The sequence below is a fragment of the Aegilops tauschii genome, chromosome 3 (genome assembly GCF_002575655.3).
Source record: "Aegilops tauschii subsp. strangulata cultivar AL8/78 chromosome 3, Aet v6.0, whole genome shotgun sequence".
NCBI classification, from domain to species: Eukaryota; Viridiplantae; Streptophyta; class Magnoliopsida; order Poales; family Poaceae; genus Aegilops; species Aegilops tauschii.
The window spans coordinates 84,294,084-84,313,011 of NC_053037.3; the positions used below are offsets into that span (position 1 = coordinate 84,294,084).

At 47.4% G+C, this 18,928-nt stretch overlaps 1 protein-coding gene across 1 annotated transcript; it reads left to right on the forward strand.

Annotated features, from left to right (window-relative positions):
- The first annotated feature begins 14,853 nt into the window (after positions 1 to 14,853).
- LOC109739173 (auxin-responsive protein IAA1) lies at positions 14,854 to 17,611 on the forward strand. The gene is made up of 5 exons (XM_020298258.4): positions 14,854 to 15,381; positions 15,520 to 15,740; positions 15,839 to 15,953; positions 17,155 to 17,216; positions 17,335 to 17,611. The coding sequence occupies exons 1-5, from the start codon at positions 15,191 to 15,193 to the stop codon at positions 17,352 to 17,354; spliced, it is 609 nt and encodes a 202-aa protein (XP_020153847.1). The 5' UTR covers positions 14,854 to 15,190; the 3' UTR covers positions 17,355 to 17,611.
- Positions 17,612 to 18,928: the final 1,317 nt, after the last annotated feature.

Consider the following 18,928-nt stretch of genomic DNA (forward strand, 5'->3'; position numbering starts at 1 on the left):
ACGACGCGTCGGAGCAGCCGGAGCGGCGGCGGGTCCCTTCCGCCCTTACTGACGAGGCGGAGAAGGAGGAGGCTGGCTGCTCGGGCGCGCCGGCGCAGGCGGAGAAGGAGGCGGAGTGCCTCCACGCGCCGGAGAAGGAGGCTAAGTGCCCTGATCACTCGCCGGAGGAGGAGGCGGAGGAGGACGCGGAGTGCCCTTACTCGCCGGAGGAGGAGGAGGAGGAGGAGGCGGAGGCGTCCAGTTCGGAAGGTTGATGAGCTCCTTCTGCCATAGGCATGGAGTCTTCAGAGCAGAACCCAGCCGAGTCTCCCCTTCACCGGTAGGGTGGTCAAGCTGGAGGTCCTCAAATCCCTCCGTTATTTTGTCCACTGTCACCCTAGCATATCCTTCTGGAATCGGACGACAGTGAAAAGTTGCGCCGGGTTCAGGAGGTCGAACAGAGCCGACAGCCGCCTTGACTTTGAAGTTCTGCCATTGCGTCATAAGGTGGCAATGTTGAGACTCCGTGATAGCATCCACGGGGTAGCTAGCAGGAGCCGTCAAGACATGCTCCGGCTGAAGCAGCTCGGTGGAAGCCACGCTGCTTCTCCGCTGAGATGGCGGGGTAGCTTCGGGGGTAGTTTCGGCAGGTTGCTTGCTCTGAGCTATGTCTCGTTCCTCTAGCGCTTGAACCCTTTCGTACAGCTTCTGAATTTGGGTCTGCATACACGCCCAAGAAGCCTAGCAGGTTCACGCAAAGGTTCTTCGTCACGTGCATCACGTCGATTGAAGAGCGGACCTCTAGGTCTTTCCAGTAGGGTAGGTCCCAAAATATAGATTTCTTCTTCCACATGGGTGTGTGTCCCTCAGCGTCATTCGGAACAGCTAGTCCGCTGGGACCCTTTCCAAAGATTACGTGTAAATCATTGACCATAGCAAGTACGTGATCACCGGTACGCATGGCGGGCTTCTTCCGGTGATCTGCCTCGCCTTTGAAATGCTTGCCTTTCTTTCGACATTGATGGTTGGTCGGAAGAAATCAACGATGGCCCAGGTACACATTCTTCCTACATTTGTCCAGCTATATACTTTCAGTGTCATCTAAACAGTGCGTGCATGCGTGGTATCCCTTGTTTGTCTGTCCTGAAAAGTTACTGAGAGCGGGCCAATCGTTGATGGTTACAAACAGCAACGCGTGCAGGTTAAATTCCTCCTGTTTGTGCTCATCCCACGTACGTACACCGTTTCCATTCCACAGCTATAAAAGTTCTTCAACTAATGGCCTTAGGTACACATCAATGTCGTTGCTGGGTTGCTTAGGGCCTTGGATGAGAACTGGCATCATAATGAACTTCCGCTTCATGCACATCCAACGAGGAAGGTTATACATACATAGAGTCACGGGCCAGGTGCTGTGATTGCTGCTCTGCTCCCCGAAAGGATTAATGCCATCCGCGCTTAAACCAAACCATACGTTCCTTGGGTCACCTGCAAACTCAGCCCAGTACTTTCTCTCAATTTTTCTCCACTGCGACCCGTCAGCGGGTGCTCTCAACTTCTCGTCTTTCTTACGGTCCTCACTGTGCCATCGCATCAACTTGGCATGCTCTTCGTTTCTGAACAGACGTTTCAACCGTGGTATTATAGGAGCATACCACATCACCTTCGCAGGAACCCTCTTCCTGGGGGGCTCACCGTCAACATCACCAGGGTCATCTCGTCTGATCTTATACCACAATGCACCGCATACCGGGCATGCGTTCAGATCCTTGTACGCACCGCGGTAGAGGATGTAGTCATTAGGGCATGCATGTATCTTCTGCACCTCCAATCCTAGAGGGCATACGACCTTCTTTGTTGCGTATGTACTGTCGGGCAATTCGTTATCCTTTGGAAGCTTCTTCTTCAATATTTTCAGTAGCTTCTCAAATCCTTTGTTAGGCACAGCATTCTCTGCCTTCCACTGCAGCAATTCCAGTACGGTACCGAGCTTTGTGTTGCCATCTTCGCAATTGGGGTACAACCCTTTTTTGTGATCCTCTAACATGCGATCGAACTTTAGCTTCTCCTTTTGACTTTCGCATTGCGTCCTTGCATCGACAATGACCCGGCGGAGATCATCATCATCGGGCACATCGTCTGGTTCCTCTTGATCTTCAGCAGATTCCCCCATTGCAGCATCATTGGGCACATCGTCTGGTTCCTCTTGATCTTCAGCAGCTTCCCCCGTTGTAGCATCACCGTATTCAGGGGGTACATAGTTGTCATCGTCCTCTTCTTCTTTGTCGTCTTCCATCATAACCCCTATTTCTCCGTGCCTCGTCCAAACATTATAGTGTGGCATGAAACCCTTGTAAAGCAGGTGGGTGTGAAGGATTTTCTGGTCAGAGTAAGACTTCGTATTCCCACATTTAGGGCATGGACAACACATAAAACCATTCTGCTTGTTTGCCTCAGCCACTTCGAGAAAATCATGCACGCCCTTAATGTACTCGGAGGTGTGTCTGTCACCGTACATCCATTGCCGGTTCATCAGAGCTTCGAGAGGAAAAAGCTTAACTAGTGTGGCTCGGGCATTTCATCGAACACCTCATGTGCATAGGAGGTGAGCTAGAGCACCACAAAGCCCTCCCCTCGTCGGCCAGAGAAAAACAGAGCACTAGAGTGCTCTGCTCGCGGGCGAGGGGTATATATAGGCACCTCATTGGCCCCGGTTCGTGGCATGAAGCGGGACTAAAGGGCAGCCTGTGGTCCCGGTTCAAGCCACCAACAGGGACCAATGGTGGTGGGCCAGGAGCAAGGCCCATTGGTCCCGGTTCGTCCAACCAACCGGGACCAAAGGGGCCAGACGAACCGGGATCAATGCCCCCACGAGGCCCGGCAAGCCCCTGGCCTCACGAACCGGGACCAGTGCCCCCATGGTGTTGGAAATATGAGCAATTTACCAAATGATTTCATTAACAGAAATACTAGATAAAGCATGACTAATATAGCCGCGATAAAGCAAGTCATGCAATCTGACGGAGAGAAAGTAAATAGCATCTGCATATATGAACTTGAACTAAACACATCTAGAACAGACACTAGATGAAGTTGCATATATGAAGTAGAACCTATCATATGTAGGGCAGAAACTAGAGCAAAGAACTGTGTCATGACATCTAACAGAAAGAGCAAGAACACGTACGGGACAGCAGCAGCAGAAGCACTGGACTTGGGGTCGACATCCTCTCCAGCCATGTCGTTGCTGAGGTAGTCGACGTCGGGGAAGAAGTCGTCGTCGGGGAAGTAGTCGTCGGAGTCCGTGATGAAGAAGACAGTAGTCGCGCAAAGTGCTCCCCAAAAACCTTATCACCCTTCTCCCGTACAGGACTCAAAAGGTGCGGTTCCGGAGGCCTACTATCCCGACCTGCGGTGCACGCTGCAAGCCGGGATGGAGAAGAACGTAGCAGCAGCGCAGTGCTCGGAACTTTGTGGCGAGAGGAAGAGGAGCTTCTGGTGTGTCTCACTGAGAGGAGCGACCTCTCTTATATAGGCACAGGAGAAGGATGCGAACAGGCTGTGGCGGGAGGTGAAGCAACGGAGGGAGACGAAACGAACAGGCAGGGGCCGAAGAGGCGCGCCGTTCGAATTCAGTGTCCACTACAGAAAACGTTTCAGCTCCCGCGTGACCTTTCGTATACCCGTCGTGCGTGGCAAAAATTTAGACATCGGCTCGGCTCATTCCCGCAACCCGCGTCGTGTCGTGTCGTGACGAGGCGTGGCGAGGCGGGTGGCGGAGGAGGAGCGCGCGTGGATGTCCCTCTTGTTCTCATGCTCATACAAGTGGGGAAAGAACCTCCCTTATAAAGAGGTCCAACTTCCTCTAAACTAGCAATGTGGGACTAAACTTTAGTAGTGTCCCTTGCCTTGCACAAATGGGCTAAGTGGGTCTCTAGGATTTATTAGGAATTTCTGAAATTGTTATTGGGCTAGGCCCATAAATAGATAAAATTCCAGCAATCCCCCACCAGATCCCAGAGGCACACAAAAATTGCCTTTGGTTCCAAAACACTGTTTTATATATCGGTACTGCAGTGGAGACTGTTAAGTTGAACTTCCACCTAGAACTCTATGCTACACTAGTAAGCAACTTGAACAGTGGACTGGGCCTTGAACTGCAAGTTTTCTGCGAATCTAGCTTCACATAAAGCCTTGACCGATACGTGGCTACCGTGGGTCTTCCCCGCGGGTGGAGCTTATGTGTCATACTCCGTGACCTTTCATGAGTTTACTAGAGAGAATCCTACTCTCATAGATTGCGACGTTTGACAATCAGACTCATATAGGTGTGTTCTTCAAAAGATGTTCTGCAGGATAACATCTCTGCTTAAATGAGCCACTTAGAACACATTAAGATATACATCAACCTGCCATGCAGTTTAGGAGAGTATTGCATCTTCATGGAGCGGTATTGTTAATAGTAAGGATACTCTCCTCTCAGTTGATCAACAGCTTGTCTTCCACATCTAATTCACGGGATCTCCGATCACAAAGAATAGGTTACCACTGTGAACAACTCATATTGTGGGTCTCATACCCATCTCCCTCGATGCATTATCTATCACATTACGTGATAGACCCTTAGTAAAAGGATCTGCCAGATTTTTAGACGTTTGGATATAATCCAATGCAATAACTCCGGAGTTTCTCATTTTCCTGACAGACTTTAACCTTCTCTGAACGTGTCTTGATGACTTCATGTTATCCTTTGAGCTGCTCACTTTCATGATCACAGTTTGATTGTCGCAGTTCATAAGGATACCCGGTACATGTTTCTCAACAACCGACAAGTCATTCAAGAGCCGGCGAAGCCAATCTGCTTCGACCGTAGCTGTATCTAGTGCTATGAGTTCTGCTTCCATTGTTGACCTTGTTAAGATGGTCTGCTTGCAAGACTTCCAAGAAACAGCGCCACCTCCATGAGTGAATACATAATCGCTCGTGGCCTTTATCTCATCAGCATCTGAGATCCAGTTTGAGTCACTATACCCTTCAAGCACCTTTGGGTGCCCAGTGTAGTGAATTCGATAATTCGCAGTGCCTTTCAAATAACGCAAAACTCTCTCTAGAGCTTTCCAATGCACATCTCCTGGTTTTGAGACAACCCGGATTTAGTCAGATCCAATTAGAGGGATTTTGTAGGTTCATTAATCAAGCCTTGGCAGAAGAACTTGACCCGACTCAGTTTGCTAATAGCAAAAGAGATGTCAGGTCTTGTAGCACCGGCTAAGTACATAAGCGAGCCAATAATCTGAGAATATTTCAATTGATCTCTAGCAATTCTTCGATTCTTTCGAAGTAACACACTCGCATCATATGGTGTTGGAGAGGGCTTGCAGTCACTATAGCCAAGGCGACTCAAGATCTTTTCTACATAGTGAGATTGAAGCAATGTAATCCCACCATCATCGTCTCTCAACAACTTGATGTTCAAAATGACATCAGCCACTCCTAAATCCTTCATCTCAAAACAACGAGATAGGAAATCCTTGACCTCCTTAATAACATTCAGATTTGTTCCGAAAATCAGTATGTCATCAACATACAAGCAAAGAATAACTCCTTCGCCCCCACCATGGCGATAGTACACACATTTATCAGCTTCGTTTACAACGAAGCCTGCAGCGGTTAAAGTTCTTTCAAACTTCTCATGCCACTGTTTGGGTGCTTGCTTGAGTCCATACAAAGACTTCAGCAACTTGCACACTTTTCCTTCCTGACCATCTAGTACAAACCCATCTGGTTGTTCCATATAAATTTCCTCGTCCAACTCTCCATTTAGGAAAGCAGTCTTAACATCCATTTGATGAACGAGAAGACCATGCGAGGCAGCTAGTGAAAGTAGAACTCGAATAGTGGTCAGTCGAGCCACAGGTGAGTAAGTATCAAAGAAGTCTTTACCTTCCTTTTGGGTATAACCCTTAGCCACGAGCTGAGGCTTGTACTTTTCAATAGTACCGTCAGGCCTAAGCTTCTTCTTGAATACCCATTTGCATCCTATAGGTTTGCACCCATAAGGACGATCAGTTATCTCCCAAGTTTCATTCGCCAAGATGGAATCCATCTCGCTACGAACCGCTTCCTTCCAGTAGTCAGCATCTTCAGATGCATAGGCCTCTGAAATAGAACTGGGAGTGTCATCTATGAGATACACAAGAAAATCATCACCAAGGGACTTTGCAATCCTCTGTCTCTTGCTCCTAGTAGGAACTTCATTGTTCTCCTCCACAGAATTTTCAAAGTGTTCCATCGAAATGGCAGGTTCGGTAATTGTAACTAGTTCCTGATTCGATGAACTAGGTATCTCCTGATTAGACGAGGTAGACATATCCTTCATGGGAAAGATATCTTCAAAGAAAGTCGCATCATTCGACTCCATGATCGTACTGACATGCATGTCAGGTACCTCCGATTTTACAACCAAGAATCTATAGCCAATGCTATGAAAAGCATATCCCAGGAAAACACAATCCACAGTCTTTGGTCCAAGCTTCCGCTTCTTTGGAATTGGAACATTGACTTTCGCCAAACAACCCCATGTTGGCAGATAAGAGAGTTTTAACCTTTTCTTCTCCCATTCCTCGAATGGAGTTATCTCTTTGTTCTTTGTGGGGACTCGGTTTAGGACATGACATGTTGTCAATATCGCCTCCCCCCACCATGCCTTAGAGAGACCCGATGTGTCTAACATGGCGTTAACCAAATCAGTTAGAGTACGGTTCTTTCTTTCGGCCACCACATTTGACTGAGGTGAGTAGGGAGGCGTCCTCTCATGGATTATACCATGTTCCGCACAAAAAGCATCAATTCATTGGAAAAATACTCTCCACCACGGTCGGACCTAAGCCTCTTGATTTTTTGATCAAGTTAGTTCCACTTCAGCTTTATAGATCTTGAAAAAGTTCAAAGCCTCATCCTTAGATTTCAGAAGATACACACGGCAGTATCTAGTGGAGTCATCAATTAACGTCATGAAATATTTCTTTCCACCTTTTGTCAAAACACCATTCATTTCACATAGATCTGAATGTATGAGCTCTAGTGGTGCAAGATTTCTCGTTTCCACAGTCGTGTGAGACTTACGAGGTTGCTTAGCTTGCACACACACTTGAAACTTAGATCCCTTGACAGTGGTGAAACTAGGGATTAAGTTCAACTTCGCTAGTCATGACATGCAACCAAAGTTAACATGATAAAGACGTGAATGCCACACATTTGATTCACTATTATTGCAAATATAATTAACAACTTTATTGCAAACGTCTGATAAGGATAAATGAAACAGGCCTCCTGACTCATAACCTTTACCAACAAAGGTTCCATACTTGGATATTACAAACTTATTCGACTCAAAGACAAGCTTGTAGCCATCTCTACACAGAAGAGATCCGCTAACAAGATTTTTATTGACGGAGGGGACATAATGCACGTTCTTCAACCGCACGATCTTCCCCGAAGTAAACTTCAGATCGACCGTGCCAACACTACGAACACAAGCACTTGAACCGTTGTCCATCAGCACGGTTGAAGTCCCTGCGGTCTGATAAGACGAAAACATGGAAATATCACCGCATACATGCACATTAGCACCCGTGTCAATCAACCAATCAGGAGAATGACATACTGAAAGAATAGTGGAAAATATACCATACCCAACATCCTTTATGTCAGTGCCTCCAATGACAACATTAGCGGTCTTGCCGCCTTTCCCAGGATGACGCTTGTCATAGCGATTAGGGCAACTAGGAGCCCAATGATCAGGATCCCCACACACATGACAAGCACCTTTCTTCTTGTCATTCTTCTTCTTGAAGTTCGTGTGTTGCACAGCCTTGTTCTTCCCATCAAACTTTGCTTTGCCATCAAACTTGCCCTTGTTCTTGAACTTGTGGGGCTGGAAGTTCTTCTTCTGTACCAGATTGGCACTAGATCCTCCCTCAATACCTCGAGCACGTGTGTCCTTTGCTCTCGCCTTTTCTTCCACATCAAGAGTGCCAATGTGATCCGAAACGGAAAACTGCTGCCTCTTATGCTTCAGTAAGGTAGCAAAGTTCCTCCATGAAGGAGGAAGCTTATTGATGATACCTCCGGCAACAAAATTGTCCGGTAGCATACAACTGAAGTGCTCAAGTTCTCTAGCAAATGACTGTATCTCATGAGCTTGCTCAACCACGGAGCGCTCTTCAGTCATCCTGTAATCATAGAATTGCTCCATGATGTACAGCTCAGTGCCAGCATCCGAGACCCCAAACTTGGCCTCGAGTGCATCCCACATATCTTTTCCATTATCAATTGACGCATAAGCATCAACTATGTTCTCATCATGAACACTCAAGAGAGCAGCCTTAAACAAAGTATCCATTTTCTGAAAAGCTTGTGCCTGTTGAGCATCAAGCTCTCCTTCAGGTTTGCCAAGAGTGGCGTCATAGCAACTCATGGTTTGAAACCATAAGACTGCTCTCACGTGCCACCTCTTATAGTGGATACCCTCAAACATAGGAGGTCTCATGAAAGCAGCAAAACCACTTGGTGTAAATTGCCTATAATAAGGTTTTTGGATTGTTGGAAATATGAGCAATTTACCAAATGGTTTTATTAACAAAAATACTAGATAAAGCATGACTAATATAGCCGCGATAAAGCAAGTCATGCAATCTGACGGAGAGAAAGTAAATAGCATCTGCATATATGAACTTGAACTAAACACATCTAGAACAGACACTAGATGAAGTTGCATATATGAAGTAGAACCTATCATATGTAGGGCAGAAACTAGAGCAAAGAACTGTGTCATGACATCTAACAGAAAGAGCAAGAACACGTACGGGACAGCGGCAGCAGAAGCACTGGACTTGGGGTCGACATCCTCTCCAGACATCGGCTCATTCCCGCGGCGCGGCGGGCGGCGGCGGAGGAGGAGCGCGCGTGGATGTCCCTCTTGTTCTCATGCTCATACAAGTGGGGAAAGAACCTCCCTTATAAAGAGGTCCAACTCCCTCTAAACTAGCAATGTGGGACTAAACTTTAGTAGTGTCCCTTGCCTTGCACGAATGGGCTAAGTAGGCCTCTAGGATTTATTAGGAATTTCTGAAATTGTTATTGGGCTAGGCCCATAAATAGATAAAATTCCAGCACATGGGTCCCGGTTCTGAACTGAACCGGGACTAATGGGCTGACCAGGCCTGAACCAAAGCCCTCTTTTCTACTAGTGACGGGACGGGACGGTGGCATCGCACCACAAGAGATGATTGGTACTCCCTTCATTCTGTAATGTACTGTGTCCATGTTTTTTGAGATTCAAGTTTATTCATAAATTAGATCAATAATACATAAAATCATTGCACTGAAAAATTATACCTTTAAAAACTACTCCCTCTGTAAACTAATATAAGAGTGTTTAGATCACTATTTTAGTATTCTAAACGTTCTTATATTAGTTTACGGAGGGAGTACCCTCAAATACAAATTCGAAGGTATCGATCATGCTACCGTCGCAGTCGCTCATGTTGGTTAAATTTATGGTTAAAGTTAAATCTTGAGTATCACATGATACTTTTTTCAGGGGTCGAAGATTGGATGGTGTATTCTTTCAAGCAAGATTGCACTGCGACGCGTACCGCTCCTATTCTTCCTTCTTCGAGGAAGATCGCGATGAGACGCGAAAAGGGCGAGACATGAAGTGAAGGCCGGGTCTGAATGAATAGCGTCAAATCGAACGCATTATTATGCACGCACGGGCAGGCTGCTTTTCTTGACGCTTCGTACTCAAGTCATTAGTCGGATGTGGACTGCCGTGATCTCTGTCTCTCCACAGCAGACACGCTGAACTAATTTTCCTTCCTCTCCGTGAAACACATGATGATTTATTTGTCTATTATATCTTCTTGATAAGAAGGAATACCACACCACATGAATTTTCATACTCCACATGAGTATTAGTTTAATTCATATAGTTCCAGATAATTACTTACTGCTAAAAGTTTCTGACTTCAGTACACAGGCCACACCAAAAAATTAACCTGGCAGAATAAATTAACTTGGCATCTCTAACCTCTCACCCAACTATCTGCATACTCTACTTAATTGGAGGCAGGCCATTTGAGCACCCGGCACCGGTCAAATGATAAACTGGAGAGTATGGAATCTTCGTGGATCGCTGCTTTTGAAGCCGCGACTGCTTTTGGTCTCCCCGCGAGGCCGAGCACGCAGCAATCTGGCGGTCAAAGCAGCTTTGCCAGTGGTACGATTTTCTCAGGCGAAAAGGTGTGGGCTGCATCCCGGTCAATGGCTTGTCTGCGAAGACGGAGCAAATCGGGGTGTTGCTCGCTCAGTCAACCTACATCCTGTCTGGCTAGTGAGGGGCATCCCGTGCCCACTTTGCGTGCACCACCTCCTGGTTTCCAGTGTTTCTCCTTCAAATTCTGATTTCTGGAGTAGTAGTACTACATACAGTACGTACTGGTTGTTCTCCGGCTCCAAGATAACATTGGACTACCGTCTGTGTTTGCATTAATGCTGTTTTTTTCGAGAGTACGTAAATTGCCTACCATAATTTTATAGAAGGGAGAAATTTGATTATAAGAAGCCGACAGGAGTGCGAACACCACCGTTAGCCCACCGACGCCACAACAAAAAAGGAAACTACACTCTCACAAAACATTGTAAACCAGCCACTCCGCCTCTAGCTAGTTTCCACTCCTTAATTTCATCTAAGATGCTGTTTGCCAGGGCCTTCTCATTTATGCTGTTCAAAAGAACCTGGAATTTCACAAAACGTTGCATTTATGCTGTTCAAAAGGACCTTCTCATTTTCCTGACCAGCCCGTTTTGTTTTGACGGACGACGGCGCATGGCGGTCGTGGCTACTTGTCCGAGTGTGCACCACAGATCCAACACGGCGGTAGGGGTGTGGCAGGAAACGCGATGACGAGCAGTGCGCAGCAGAGAGAATGTCAGGTAGAAGTTTCCGATGAAAACTTCGTGAAAACCACGTTCAAAAGTTTTGAAAAATCTACAAAAAAAATACAGTATATTAAGAGGGTAGTGCTCTATTGCATGTGACATTCCACGAGGTAACGATGAGAAACAAATTCAGCAATGAATATAGTGGTGTTTACTGTTCGACACTGTTTATTACCAAGTTTGTTTTTTTATACCACGTAAATGAATTACAGTTTGAACTTGGAATTTTACATGCTAATAGAGCATCACTCCCTTGACGTGATATAATTTATTGAGTTTTTTTTTCGGAACTCCAAAACATAGCTTCCACGTGGCTTTCGTCGGTTTCCACTGTAACCTGGTTTCCATTTGATATTCTCTCATATGCAAGGGGACTGGTGCGAAAGCGATGTGGTCGACTGGGGAAATAAAAACTTCCTCGAACAGTCACCCGCAGGAAGAGGACATATTCAATGCTTCCTTTCTTCGCTTCCTCGCTATGGTTAAAAAGTTACGAACAAAACTAAACTTTTACAACATTGATGCATTTCATCTCACCGTGATCCACATCACAAGAAACAAAAACAAAAGCAAAAGCAAAATAAATCAGATCGTCAGTGCTAAATAAATGTACTATTCACACCAGATTCCAATTGTGTATTCATAGTTGGATTTCTCTTTTTTATTCTCAAGCTTTTTTAGAGGTATTTTTTTATTCTCAAGCTATGAATCACATTTGGTCCTCAAGTTTCATAGCCTGGATGGAGCTAGGGACCGGGCCACGGCCCACCCTAGGTTGCAAGGCTAAAACAAATGAAAATAGTAATAGTTAGAAGAACAGTTCCCACTGTTGGCCCATCCTGTGATTGGGCCAACATCGTCGCAAGGCTTTTTTTGAAGAAACTAATAATTAGAAGAACAGTTTCCACCGTTGGCCCACCCTGGCCTAGTGGGCTAGCTCCGCTATTGGTGGTACATACATGCTATGTTAGTACTGTCAACTTTTAATATGTTTTTGTAACTTTTATATTGTCTTCAAATAAAGTAGAAAGGAAATTCACTTTTCTTGATGTTAGTGTCCTGGCTTAAGAGCTTTGCTGGAAATAGATGCTATAAATGACATCAGTTGTCTCCTACTAGAAGATTCAGAGGTCTTTTTTTAACCCCCCCCCCCCTATATTAATTAATTAAACAAAAAAGTTATTACAATCAGTCATTACAGCATAAGCCACACAGGGCGGTACACAGTTGACGAGCAACCCGTCGTACCTATTATTAAAACTAAACTTAGCAATCTCATGTGCCACCCATTGGCACGCCGATTTATTTTTGAAAAGCTCACATTCTGGAACATCTTGATTATACTCACAGCCTCTTTCTTCAGGTCAACCAGAGCGGATCTGTCAAGCTTGTCATTCGCAAGGAAAGAATGTACGAAAGCACAATCAGTCTCCAAAATAATAGACTGGTGAAGGGTAATACCAATATAAAGACCTGCTAGGCAGGCGCGGAGCTCGGCTTCATTGACACTAGTACACTGACCAATAAAATCCCACGAGGACAAGATAATTTCGCCAGACGAATTCCTAGTGACAACCCCCACACTGGCAGCATTAATACTCTCAACAAAACTAGCATCGATATTGATCTTGATATAATCCGAAGGAGGAACTTTCCACATCTCATGCTCTTCCACCGAGGCAAAATCCGCAATAACACCTCTCACCTTTTCCTTACCTTTGTCGCGAGAATCCAATTGTATAGCGTCGTGATTGGCCGAAAAGGAGAGCCAATAATTTTGCACAAAATTTGCCGAGTTAGAAATGGATTCTTTTCCTTTTCCAAAAATTAAATCATTTCTCAGATGCCAAGCTCGCCAGAAGAGGAATAAAATTTGTTCTCGCTGTTGTAGGCTCAACTGATCTAGCAAACTCAAAAGCCAGTCTGGACCCGAGCATTTGAAAAACTCTTCATCCGGAAAATTCCAAGAGTCTCTCAAGGCGAACCGCAGAGCACGAGCTTTAGGACACCTCACCAGAGCATGAAAAGTGCTTTCATCTTCCACCCCACAAATAGTGCACGTACCTGAATTAGTCTGATGGTGTTTAACTCTATTCAACTAGACTGCCAAACTATTCGTAGCAGCTCGCTACGCAAAAATTCTAATCTTATGAGGAATATTAGCCTTCCAGATTAACCGCCATATGCTCCTTTCCCCCTCTGGTTCGACACTAGATTGACCAAAGGTATCTGGACTCTCTTTCAATTTAAGCGCAAAATTGTATGCACTTTTAACAGAAAATATACCATTGTTCTCGTAATTCCACGCAACAAAGACTCCCTCCCCATGGCCATGAATACGAATCTTTAGAATCTCATCAGCGTCATGTGGATAGAAGATATGCTTCACCAAATTCTCATCCCAAGATTTACTCGTGCTCATGAATAACTCAGATACCCACTTCAGTCTTGTATCCAGAAAACCTAAGACAACCTGGAAAGCAATTGTGATCCTCTTCGATCTGGTCTTACAAGACACCATTAGTGTATCGACGTGGACCGATGCGCAACTTTAGTTTGCTCCATAGCCTACATTGACCAAGCACCTTGCTTTGATTGTGTAGAACTAGAAGTGGTATACTTACTCATCAAATTGGTATTGATCTTACCGCTGGCGACGACGAATGTTGAAAGAGTATTTCAGCAATGGATCGGGTGAAAATAAGTTGGGAAAGAGTATGGGTGACGATCTATTGAACTATTTCTTAGTGACATTAATTGAACGAGATGTGTTTATTGCGGCGCGACTTCCGTCCCCTGAGATAGAAAAGACGATTTGGTAACCAAATCCTTGATCTTCCTAAGGGCAAGTAATGAGCTTGATCTTGCGACACTCTTCTACCAAAGATGAAGGCGGGACGTGGTGCTCTCTTTTGACACGCCTCCGCACACTGAGAGTAGTTAAGGGTTACTATGTGGAGTATATACATCTCGAGTAGGGATGCTCGTAGGCGAGTGAATACATGATTTTTTTTAAAAGTTTATAACACATATACTTCACCCCTTTTAAAACAATATTTCACCAATTCAAAGCTTTCCTGTGAACATGACATGACACTATATATCTCGGTCTTCAAACGAGAATGCCAATTACCAATTGCCGTCACTATTCTTTCAGTGATATGACATGTCGATTAATGATTTACTTGATTAGGTGTCCCCAATAACTTTGTCAATCCCAAAATCCGCCACCCCAGTCTTTTAGAAGTCTTCACACGGTGCGCTGCTCTGACGAGAGAGAGGTGATGACAGCGACGCGTCTTCGGCTTGCTTCGTTTCGTGTAGTCGTCGCTAGATGGTCTATGCATTTGGATGTAGTTTTTATTATTTCTTGTGGTCGATGTACTGTTGTGATTGAAGACGAAGTAGATAGGAAGTTTTTCAAAAAATGGTAATAGTCTACAAAGCATGTTGTGTTTCTAGAAATAAAACCTTGGAACCATTTATCACCCCTGGCCAAAACCAATCGAAGCAAGGTGGCGTGTCATCCGGGAACAAACCTCCCGCGCAAGATTTGGTTGCAATCCATCGGCGCGACCCACCGGCAGCACGGATCCATGTTGGCTGAGCCCGACGGCGCAACCGTACGTACGTGCGTGCGCCGATGACACGACGCGCCCAACAGTTCCGTCCTCGAGCGACGCCTCCTGCCCCGCGCGCCGTCCGCTGGCGATCGCGCGGCCGGCCGTGCAGCGCAAGGCACGGCGGGCCCCGCCGCCCGCCGGTTCCGCGGGCCGCTGCAGGTCGCCCAACCGGCAGCCCGGGCCCACCCGCCCGCGCGGCCCGCCGTGCCGCCACTGTCCGCTTTCCGTTCCGTTTCGGGAAAGCCGACCCCCTGCCCCTTTCGCGCTCCGCCCCTCGCGCTTCTGCGTTATCGTGGATGAGTCCTGGCGGAGGAAGGGGGCGGGGGTGTGAGTGGAAATACGGCGCGGTGCGTAAAGCCGGGCGACGTGACCGTTGACCGCCGGTGACCGGTGGCGGGCAGCGCCCGCCCGCCCGCCTGGTCTGTCTATAACCAACCTGCCGCCTCCCCGGACCGCACAAAGCTGGACCAGAGGCAGCATTCGCAGCAGCCGCAGCAGCACAAGAAGACGACGACGCAGCCACCTCCGACGCAGAGCTCGAGACTCGAGAGAGGCTGACGACGAGGGCGACGAAGCCGGTGGCCATGTCGGCGGAGACGGAGCGGAGCTCCACGGAGTCCTCGGCGGCGTCCGGGCTCGACTTCGAGGACACCGCGCTCACGCTCACCCTGCGCCTCCCCGGCGACCCCGACCGCAAGCGCGGCGCCTCCTCCTCCTCCTCCTGCTCCCTCGCCGACCGCTCCTCCCTCCTCGCCGAGGCTCCGCCGGCCCCCAAGTACGCGCCACTCTCCGTCCCCCTCTGTCCGTTCCCCGTAAAAAAAGGCTTTCTTTCTTGCGGCGAACTGCGCAGGAGTTCGTTGGGTTGGGATTGACCTGACCCGGGGTTTCCCTTGTCTTTGTTTGGCTTTCTCAGGGCGCGGGTGGTGGGCTGGCCGCCGGTGAGGTCGTTCCGCAAGAACGCGCTCGAGAACGTCGCCGCCGGGTCCACCAGGGCGGCCTGCGCGCCGGCCAAGTTCGTCAAGGTGGCCGTCGACGGCGCGCCGTACCTGCGCAAGGTGAACCTGCGGGACTACGCCGGCTACGACCAGCTCCTCCGCGCGCTCCAGGGCAAGTTCTGCTCCCACTTCACCATCAGTGAGTGCCTCAATCGACCCCTCCCCGCCTCCGGCCCCTGCTCATGCTTGCCGGCTTCATGTTCTCAACTGAACTGACGATGTGCTGGGTGTGCGCAGGGAAGTTCGCCAACGACGAGATGAAGCTGGTGGACGCGGTGAACGGGACGGAGTACGTGCCCACCTACGAGGACAAGGACGGCGACTGGATGCTCGTCGGCGACGTCCCCTGGAAGTGAGCTCCTTGCGCCATCCTCCTCTCCTTTAACCTTGATTTCGTTTCTTTACTTATGCAAAGTTGGTGTCCTGTTGCAAATTTCTGCTATGTGCTTGGATGATTGTTTGGACTGGGTTAATTAATTTGTTTGTCAGGCTCTTGGACTGATCAAATTGGATATCCTTGATGTGGGTGAATTGGCCATATCCCGTAGTACTTTTACAAGTGGTTTTTGTTACGAATTAGATTGGTTGCTTGCTTGAGATCTGCAACGGACATGGTTGTCATGAACTGATGCTTTACGGTTTGGTTAGCAAACACCAAGGTTGCTTTGCTTGCGGTTCATAGCAAGAGATTGATTTTTCATACATAATAATGAGATCCCCAGGAGATGTTGTTGGTTGTTGGCACTAACACAGTGCATTGCGTGGGTCTGTACTCTGTAGCATTAGATTTGAACAGATTAATTGCTTCGCTGATTCCGTCCGCGTTTATCTAACTGCGATGTTATTGTAGCTTGTAAGAATATGGCAGACCTTGAGCAAAGTGATTTGGGAACCAACTGAATACCATTTCAAAAATGAACATAAGCTGTCCTTTTATCCCCTCAAGTTAATCTGAAATTCACCTAGTGGAGCATGGATAATCGAAGCAAACGAATATACTCTGCCTGATTTACTTACATCTCTGTTTTTGAGCTCATGTCACATCCAGAGGAATTGACCCTGTGTGGGTCAGTTATAAGAATTGGATGTTTGGTTCTTTCTCGGTTATTCTTGCGCCTTGTAGTGCATTACTACTATTTGTATGCTATACATTAGCATATTATAAGCAAACTTTGATGTCCAGCTTCTTTCCAGTAACAGGGCAGACCATGATGCCTATCCATCAGCCTATGTCTAACCAAAAAAGAATCCGCTTTGTAACTTTGTTAAGATATAGGCTACTAGGGATAAGGTTTCCTTTCTAGTTTTGTTCTCCACTAGTATAATTCACTGTGCACCCTTCAATAGTTTCTTGACCCTTCTAGGAAGTGTGGTTACTGCTTTGTGTGGGTTCCAGATAGTTTGGCGGCCTGGCCCTCGTCAAGTTCTTCGTTATCTTTTATCTCGGTTGGTTCGCAACGAACCACTCGAAACCGAAGATGACGAGAAGTGTTCTCGACGAACTTGTTACACCGACACATTCCTAACTTCCTAACCTGTGGATGCTTACGCAGGATGTTTGAGGAAGCCTGCCAACGCGTCCGCCTGATGAAGAACTCCGAGGCTGTGAACATAGGTATGTGCATGTGCTCGGTCGTTTTCGACATGATTTTCATGCTCCGCAGCTGTCATCTCATGCCGTGCGTGCACTATCAGCCATGTTGATTCGCTGAACTCATTTCTGTTGCTCGCAGCACCCAGATCTGCCCGGTGAGGCATACTGCGTGGCCCTTACGGACGGTGCCGCCTGAAAGGAGGAGGCGGCTTTGCTCTGCCGAGGAGATAGGAACGTGTACAGCTATCGGTTACTTACTACTTTGGGTTTACTTGATGCTCTTGGGTCGTGAAAAGTTGTTGGTTTCATTACTCGTCTGTAGCAGCACCACTATAGTCTCTACTACCACTACTACATATAGAAGATGGTGATGGTGAAAGTACTGGGAGCTTGAAATATACACCTCTACTACTGCATATAGTTTGTTTGTTTGTCTCTTGATGAATAAGACCAAGCTTGCAGAAACCCGGCGTTCTCTGCTGTTGCGCGCGCGCACCCGTCGTAGCGAGGTCGCCTGTGATGCCGCAAGCAAGGCCTTTGGCTTTGCCTTGGTAGAGTTTATTTTTGTGTCAAGTGATGGTTTTTGTTTGAAGTTCATTTTTATGCTAGTAGACTATGAAATGTGCCCACCTTGTTCATATTAATTTGGATGTATGGTGCATGCTTGAGCTTTACCAGTGAAGTGAACATGCTATAACCCCATGCCACTGTGATGCCAAATGGATTGGACTGGTCATTCAAAATGGGACCAGACCAGGTGGGGCCATGTGGCACCTGACTGGCTTGGGTTGGGTTGAGATCGGATCACCGGGTGTCGACCATGGTGACTGGTATCATCAAAATAATTGTACTGTGCTGAAGGAATGATTGTTGTGGACTTGTGGTGCTGAAGCCTGAAGGCCATGTTGATGCTGCTGTTGTTTCAATTCCCCTTTTCCTTTGCTTGAGCTGATAAGCTCGGACGGGAGGTCGTTTTCGTCCCTTTTGCCCCCTTTCCCGCCAGTCACCTCGCTGTCTGGGGCCGCGCCGCGGTCATTCCGATCAGACCAGACCGGCTTCGGGGGTGGCAGGCTGGCTCCTTTCCCTTTCGCTCGCCGGAGAAAACGACCCCGCCGCCCCATGTCGGGCCGCTCCGCGCCCGTCAGCGTCCCCGTCGTCTCTTCCCTCCCCTTCCCCCTCGTCTCTTAACAGAAACGGTGGACAAAACTTTCAGCTGGGCACATGCGATTCCACGGAGATCGTAGTACGTGTTCAGGCTTCTGAACCCAGGCAGGAACAGGAGCATCCCCGGGTTCTATCTACGGTATGGTAGCATCCATTTCCCTGCCGAAAAATTCCTGATGTTTTGCCGTGCGATGGGTGGGTTCAGGGTCCTCGGCCCGACGCTTGTTTGCTCTCGGGGCAGGGGAAAAGGTTTGGGAGGAGGGCTTGGCGCTCACGCAACCCGCGGTTTCAAGAGAGCAATGATCAAAAGGGAGTTTTGGGGATGTGAAAACGCGCGCATCGTTCCATCTTAGCAAAAGCAACCGGGCACAAAGGAGCTTGCTTGTCCTAACAATAACCACTTCTTTTCCTTGTCAAAAAAATAACAACTTCTTTTTCTTTCTAGTATGTATACAAACAGGGCGGAGAAAGTTCCTTTGAGTTTATTTTTTGCGCAAAAAGAAAGTTCTTTCAGTTATTTTACCCATTTCAAGCCGGCGTTTCTTCTCCAGCCTTTTTACCAGCATTCT

Coding starts and splice junctions, on each gene's coding strand:
- LOC109739173 (XM_020298258.4), top strand. CDS start 15,191: ATGTCGGCGGAGACGGAGCGGAGCTCCACGGAGTCCTCGGCGGCGTCC. Junction 15,954..17,154: donor GTCGGCGACGTCCCCTGGAA/GTGAGCTCCTTG, acceptor ATGCTTACGCAG/GATGTTTGAGGAAGCCTGCC. Junction 17,217..17,334: donor CTCCGAGGCTGTGAACATAG/GTATGTGCATGT, acceptor TGTTGCTCGCAG/CACCCAGATCTGCCCGGTGA.